We start from the raw sequence: 7,500 nt of genomic DNA, 5'->3' as shown, positions 1-7,500 counted from the left end.
GCCAAAGACCAAAACGGCCGCATACATCTGTACATACATATATTTGGGAATAGGAAAAGAATATAAAAATTAAGTCAAAGGTCAAGCGCTGGTACCTATGAGGTCATTCAGCAACGGAAGAGAAATTGAGAATAAATGGTTTAAAAGGCGTAACAGGAGGAAAACCTCGCAGTCGCACTATGAAACAACTGTTAGGAGAGGGTGGAAGTAAGATGGAAGAAAGAGAACATGAAAGGAGGTAGTGTAAATGGAATGAAAGAGGTGGCAGCTAGGGGCCAAAGCAGCGCTGCTATGAACCTTAAGTAATGCCTACAGTGCACCGCGTTAGGTGCAGTGACGACACGACTCCCCTACGGGAAGACATATTTGGGGGACCACGCCCACCTACGCAAAATTGTACCGGTCTAATGACGCCGCTATTAAGGAGAAACGCAATTACCTGATTAAATCTCCATCGAGCAGTTTCGCTTCCCCCTTCACCTCCCGCCCTGTTCCGAGCCAGTAACAAAAAGAAAAACTTTCAGCAAATCTAACTTTTCCCTCTTTCGATCTGATGGGCTGTTTTCCTCTTCCTACGGAGCAACCCTGTCTTTCTCTATTTTCCTCTTAATTCCCCCTCCCAGCCCTCTTCCTACGGAACTCTATATTTTCCTCTTACGCCCCCCACCCCCAACCCCCAAAACCCAGCTCTTCGGATAATCCGCTCATTCAATCTGTGGTTAACATCTACGAATTCTCCCACCTAACGTCGTTCCGTGAGTCTGCGGAAGGAGTTCTCCGATCTCCGAGGGCCGTCCAGCTAGGGTTATGGAGGTTGATACAATCCGCTCGTTTGCCGCAGATGTTCGACGGGGAAATCTCGCCTCTCGAGCCTCGGAGGGTCTCGGCTGCTTTCTTCTTTCGTTTTGCTCTGAGAAATTAATGTCTCTTTTTTCTTTGGTTTTGTTCTCAGAAATGAGTGTCTTTTTCTTCCACTTTGTTCCCACGATTTAGTGTATTGTTTCATTTTGTTCTGAGAAATTAGTGCCATTCTTCTTTCTTTTTGTTCTGAGAAATTAGGGCCTTTCTTCTTCCTTTTTGTTCTGAGAAATGACAGTCTTTCTTCTTTCATTTGTTCTGAGAAATCAGTGTCTTCTGTCAACTTGTTCTGAGAAATTAGTGTCTTTCTTCTTTCTTTTGTCCTGAGAAATTAGTCTTTCTTCTTTCTTTTTATTCTGGGAAATTAGTGACTTGCTTCTTCCATTTTGTTCTGAAAAATTAGTGTCTTTCTTCTTTCTTTTTGTTATAATAAATTAGTGTCTTTCTTCTTTCGTTTTGTTCTGAAAAATTCATCTTTCTTCTTTCATTCTGCTCTGAGAAATTATTCTTTCTTCTTTCATTCTGTTCTGAGAAATTAGTCTTTCTTCTTTCATTCTGTTCTGAGAAATTGGTCTTTCTTTCATTCTGTTCTAAGAAATTAGTCTTTTCTTCTTTCATTCTGTTCTGAGAAATTAGTCTTTCTTTTTCATTCCGTTCTAAGAAATTAGTCTTTCATCTTTCATTCTGTTCTGTGATATTAATCTTTCTTCTTTCATTGTGCTCTGAGAAATTAGTCTTTCTTCTTTCATTCTGCTCTGAGAAATTAGTCTATCTTCTTTCATTCTGTTCAGAGAAATTAGTCTTTCTTCTTTTATTCTGTTCTGAGAAATTAGTCTTTCTTCTTTCATTCTGTTCTGAGAAATTAATCTTTCTTTTTTCATTCTTTTCTGAGGAATTAGTCTTTCTTCTTTCATTCTGTTCTGAGAAATTAGTCTTTCTTCTTTCATTCTGCTCTGAGAAATTAGTCTTTCTTCTTTCATTCTGCTCTGAGAAATTAGTCTTTCTTCTTTCATTCTGCTCTGAGAAATTAGTCTTTCTTTTTTCATTCTGTTCTGAGGAATTAGTCTTTCTTCTTTCATTCTGTTCTGAGATATTAATCTTTCTTCTTTCATTCTGTTTTGAGAAATTAATCCTTCTTCTTTCATTCTGTTCTGATATATTAATCTTTCTTCTTTCATTATGCTCTGAGAAATTAGTCTTTCTTTTTTCATTCTGTTCTGAGGAATTAGTCTTTCTTCTTTCGTTCTGTTCTGAGAAATTAGTCTTTCTTTTTTCATTCAGTTCTACGTAATTAGTCTTTCATCTTCCATTCTGTTCTGTGATATTAATCTTTCTTCTTTCATTATGCTCTGAGAAATTAGTCTTCTTCTTTCATTCTGCTCTGAGAAATTAATCTTTCTTCTTTCATTCTGCTCTGAGAAATTAGTCTTTCTTCTTTCATTCTGTTCTGAGAAATTAGTCTTTCTTTTTTTATTCTGTTCTGAGGAATTAGTCTTTCTCTTTTCATTCTGTTCTGATATATTAATCTTTCTTCTTTCATTCTGTTCTGAGGAATTAGTCTTTCTTCTTTCATTCTTTTCTGAGAAATGAGTGTCTTTCTTCTTTCTTTTTATTCCGAGAAAATTAGTCTATTCGTTTGACTTGTCAAAAAACTATTCACTATTTTCAAGTTTATATGAACTTATTTCTGCTTTATCTGACAATATACCTGACGATCAATATTTTACTGCTTTTTATTTCCCAATAAGTATTATGAATGACAGCAGTTAACATAATCATTCCAAGTAATAGTCAGACCTATCAACTGCTTTCTCTTATATCTCACTAGGTTTATCTTTTTCATAGATATTTTCTTTTCACTGACCCTGTCACTCACTGTCATCTATTACAAAACAAATAGGCAAAGGTGAATATGCCAATCTACTGTTCTGGATAAAAACAGCCTCTAAGACATGAAAAAAAATCCTACTTACTTTTCTGGCACTGTGAAGATTTTTTTTTATCTTTCCTTGAACGTTTCATCATCCATTCGTTCAAGTTAATATGATCAATTTAGTTCTGATATTGTGATTCCTGCTCACAAAGCTCTGACAATATCTTCAGACGTATCTTCAAAGTCAGAGAAAATGGACAACATGATGAGAAAGAGGAAAACGGAACGGAGATGAAGTAAAAGGCTAAAAACTGGGTGCAGCTAGGGGCCGAAGGGACCTTTCAAACACGCCTTAGTAATGCCTACAGCGAACCACGTGAGGTGCACTGACGGCAGTGCCACATTCGCTGACTGACTTAATGTCTTGAATTCTGCAAATTAAACTTTCAATGCATGTATACGCCGACGATGGACTGACTTAATAAATCTCTGATCGAAGAAACCTCGTCTTTTGTCACTTCTAACGTTTACTGTTTTTTTCTCAAGTACAGCACGCCAGTGCTTCAGTGCCATTTCTAATACTGCATGTTGCTTGTCAGACGGTGGCTTGGTTTCTTCGTCTATCTGAGTCTGAATTTTGGTTATTCCATCCTCCCCTGTATATTAAACCAATTCTCACTCCTCATGACAAAAATAGCAAATTTCAGCAATAATAATAATCTATAATAATAAAATCTGAGTGGATCTTGTTTGTCCGCCCCGGGTGGGGGCAGGATAGGTATGGGATCGGAAAGGTATGGGAGACATGTCATATCCACCCTCCTCCTGCAAGCCTGTTTGTCCGCCCAGGTGGGGGTGGGGTAGGTAGGGGATTGGGAGGGTAGGGGAGACAGGACACATCCACCCTCCTCCTGCAAACCTGTTTGTCCGCCCAGGTGGGGATGGGGTAGGTAGGGGATCAGGAGGGTGCACTGGGGAGACATGATTACATCCACCCTCCTCCTGCAAACCTGTTTGTCTGACCGGGAAGGGGCGGGGTAGGTAGGGGATCGGGAGGGTAGGCGAGACATGACACATCCACCCTCCTCCTGCAAACCAATTTGTCCGCCGTGAGTGGAGGCAATCAAACACCACTTTGACTTCCTTTTTCATTATGTAATAAAATTAGTATTTCAAGAAACCAAGTCCTTATCCAGACTATGAACATTGGCCAGTTATTAGCAAATACCAGCCCTGATGAGAAAAAAATAATAAGAATTGAGAAGAACATATACAAAATCAATTCCACTGATGCTGCCATTCTCTTTAACAAGACAGGCTTGTTAATAATAATAATAATAATAATAATAATAATAATAATAATAATAATAATAATAATAATAATAATAACTACATCCAATGTATATATGTCTCATACGTGTACTCATACCAACTCGTACATTAATATATCGTTAAACTAATGCGTACATCAAGCAATAATTAAATTTTCAAAGGAGGTACAACAAAATAAAAAACAAATGAGTGGGAATGTGAAAAACATAATAAATGCAAGAGAAGGGTGAGAAAGGAAAACAATAAACAATATAAAGAGAAGAAACAAAAATAGAAGAAGAAACTATACACTACGTAATAACGAATACGAAAACTACAAAACAAAATTATAATAATTAAGATGTACACATAAAAATATAAGAGAGAGAGAGAGAGAGAGAGAGAGAGAGAGAGAGAGAGAGAGAGAGAGAGAGAGAGCCGAAAAGTACATAATGGTATACTGCTTAAGATATGGGACATATGCAAATATGAGAGAGAGAGAGAGAGAGAGAGAGAGAGAGAGAGAGAGAGAGAGAGAGAGAGAGAGAGAGAGAGATGCCCTTATGTCCATAGCTGTAACTTCTACAAGCATTTTCAAACTTACTGAACCCATTCTTGTGTCATCCAACTCTGCCTCTCTCTCTCTCTCTCTCTCTCTCTCTCTCTCTCTCTCTCTCTCTCTCTCTCTCTCTCTTCCACATTCAACAATTCGTCAGAATGATCACTCCATCGACCCATTTCTGACAGTATCCTTCTGTCTCCATCTTGCATTCTAAGTTGCATGAACTCATCCACATTTCTCTGTGCATTCGGTTTCTTGTAGAACAACTTCTGCTCTCACTAAAATGTTTCTTGCCTTCTCCCTTCTATTCTTGTTTCTTGCCTTCTTTTTCTCTCTCACTTCCTTCTTGACTCCTCTACACATCCTACTGTATGATTGCACATGTCTTCTCTTCTGTTATGCAACTGCATCTCAAATAATCTCCTTCATCCTTTTACTAAACTTTTTATTTCCTCCTCCTACCACATTGTGAACTTATGCCATCTTCTTACCCTCCTACACTCTTCATGACCCCATCACGGAATTTTAATAATTTCTCGTCTATTCCTTCAGTCTCTAAGACTTGAACCCTAGCCCTCAGTTCATCCATTTTCTCCTTGTAGGCTCTTCTTTCTCACTTCCTCCCTATCAGACTCAACTGTCTTTACTACATATACAACCAAACTTTCTCCATTCTTCTGCAATCTATGTCAACTTTTGAACTGAATACAGAGTTTTGCCCAAAAACCAAGCACTGGGACCTATGAGGTCATTCAACGCTGGAAAGGAAATTGAGGCTAGGTAGGTCTGAAATATTTGTTGAGAGAGGGTTGATAGCGAGATAAAAGAAAGATAATATGAATGGAGGTACAGTAAAAACAATGAATGGGGTTGCAGCTATGGGCCTGAGGACGGGACGCTGCAAACAACCTTGAGTAATGCCTACAGTACACCGCATGAGGTGCACTGACGGCACTACGCTCCCCCCCCCCCCCACAACAGGGATGTCAACTTCTGATTCAAGCAACTACTGACCAGAAACACTATTCAATCCATTACTTTCTCTTTCATCTACAACAACTCTTTTCTTTACCATCGTCTCTTTCCCAAATGCACTTTTAAATATTCTTCTTTGGAAACCTTCCTTTTCTAATAATCACTGCCTTTCCAAAACACATTTCAACACGACTCTATTCTCACTTGCTGCAAGGACTCCATACCTGCCCACTTCTGCACTGCAACCACCTAGCACAACCGTCCTTTGATGCTACCCCGGCCATTTTTTCCATTCCTGAACTGTATACACTCACTATTCAAACTTTTCCTCCATCCATACTCTCTTACACATATAATCCTTGAACTAACATTCATACACTTTCACTCGTCCCCAGTCTTCTTGATATTATCCTTTCCTAGCTCAGGTACCCAAGACTCAATCATTCTTTCTCCTCCCCATTCCAGCATACACTGCCCTTTCATACGGATTCAATATATATATATATATATATATATATATATATATATATATATATATATATATATATATATATATATATATATATGTGTGTGTGTGTGTGTGTGTGTGTGTGTGTGTGTGCGCAATGTGTATAAACAACCAAAATTTACTTTAATTTATTTAACTGATAATTACTGTGGATCTTTATTTCAAACAAAATTCCCTCCCGCAGTTTACAGTTCCAAGAGAAGTATGTTTACAGCTATGAAGCGGCCAGGCGATTGTGAGGTTGATTGCAAAGCTAAATTACTTTAACTACACTATTTGCGAACAAAAGAAGAACTGGCGTGAATAAAGGATGGGCTCTGAGTGGTGGAGAGAGAGAGAGAGAGAGAGAGAGAGAGAGAGAGAGAGAGAGAGAGAGAGAGAGACAGAGAAAAAACTGACACCAAAGTTTGTAGTAGTTGAAGATGTAAGGATTTAAAAGGTAATTTGATGTGACGTTCCACGTGGTCGAACTTCACCATGAAGCTGACCACGGTGAACTTCACCCGTGTTCGAACTTCACTGTGAAGTTCGACAACGGTGAACTTCAGAGTGAAGTTCGATAAACATTGAATTTCACCGCTAAATTCGATCACGGCAAACTTCACCCGTCGTAGATCTTCACCGCGAAGTTCGACCACGGTGAACTTCCCGTCGTCGAACTTCACCGTGAAGTTCCTCGTGGTCGAACTTCACCAATGGTCGAACTTCACCGCAAAGTTCGACCATGGCAAACTTCGCCCGTGAAGTTCGACCTTGGTGAACTTCACTATGAAATTCAACCACGGAGAATTTCGATCACGGTGAACTTCACAGGATCCACCGAGATAAGATTAATATATTTCAACGCGATTGATATTCACTTAAGTTTTGTGAAAACCGAAAGGATAAAACACTTTTTCCCACAGTCTTCCCGCTAAACCTGTTGGCCCCTACTGATATAGAAAAGGAGTATAGGAAAGGATTCACTCCGTGCCGAAAAGTTATCTGCATGTACTAATTAATTACTGAATTGAATATAGAATTTAGACCAAAGGCCGCGCACTGGGACCTATGAGGTCATTCAGCGCTGAAACAGAAATTGACAGTAAAAGGTTTGAAAGGTGTAACAGGAGGAAAACATCACAGTTGCACTATGAAACAATTTCAAGTAAGATGCAAGAGAATATGAAAGGAGGTACAGTAAAAGAACGAATGGGGTTGCAGCTAGGGGCCGAAGACAAGCTGCAAAGAACCTTAAGTAATGCCCACAGCGCACCACATGAGGTGCACTGACGCCACTAACCCCTACGGGGAATATACTAAGGAAGGCTATAGGATAATAATCATGGCAAAGAAATATTAGAAATATATAATTATAGTTACTGCAAAAAATAAACGGTAACGGGTAGAACTAAAACAAAAGAATGACACATA

General features: G+C 38.8%; 2 protein-coding genes across 2 annotated transcripts in view; both read right to left on the bottom strand.

Moving 5' to 3' along the window:
- Positions 1 to 7,500, bottom strand: part of LOC136825292 (neurotrimin-like) — a 1,287,566-nt gene that overhangs the window by 1,220,125 nt on the left and 59,941 nt on the right. The gene's annotated exons all lie outside the window — the stretch shown is intronic.
- Positions 1,627 to 5,679, bottom strand: LOC136825106 (nucleolar protein 58-like). The gene is made up of 3 exons (XM_067081149.1): positions 5,619 to 5,679; positions 3,257 to 3,387; positions 1,627 to 1,971 (listed from the first exon to the last, which is right to left on the bottom strand). The coding sequence occupies exons 1-3, from the start codon at positions 5,677 to 5,679 to the stop codon at positions 1,627 to 1,629; spliced, it is 537 nt and encodes a 178-aa protein (XP_066937250.1).

The sequence above is a fragment of the Macrobrachium rosenbergii genome, chromosome 37, assembly GCF_040412425.1.
Source record: "Macrobrachium rosenbergii isolate ZJJX-2024 chromosome 37, ASM4041242v1, whole genome shotgun sequence".
Lineage (NCBI taxonomy): Eukaryota > Metazoa > Arthropoda > Malacostraca > Decapoda > Palaemonidae > Macrobrachium > Macrobrachium rosenbergii.
The sequence above is the reverse complement of the archived record's forward strand: the minus strand, read 5'-3'. Positions and strand labels throughout refer to the sequence as shown.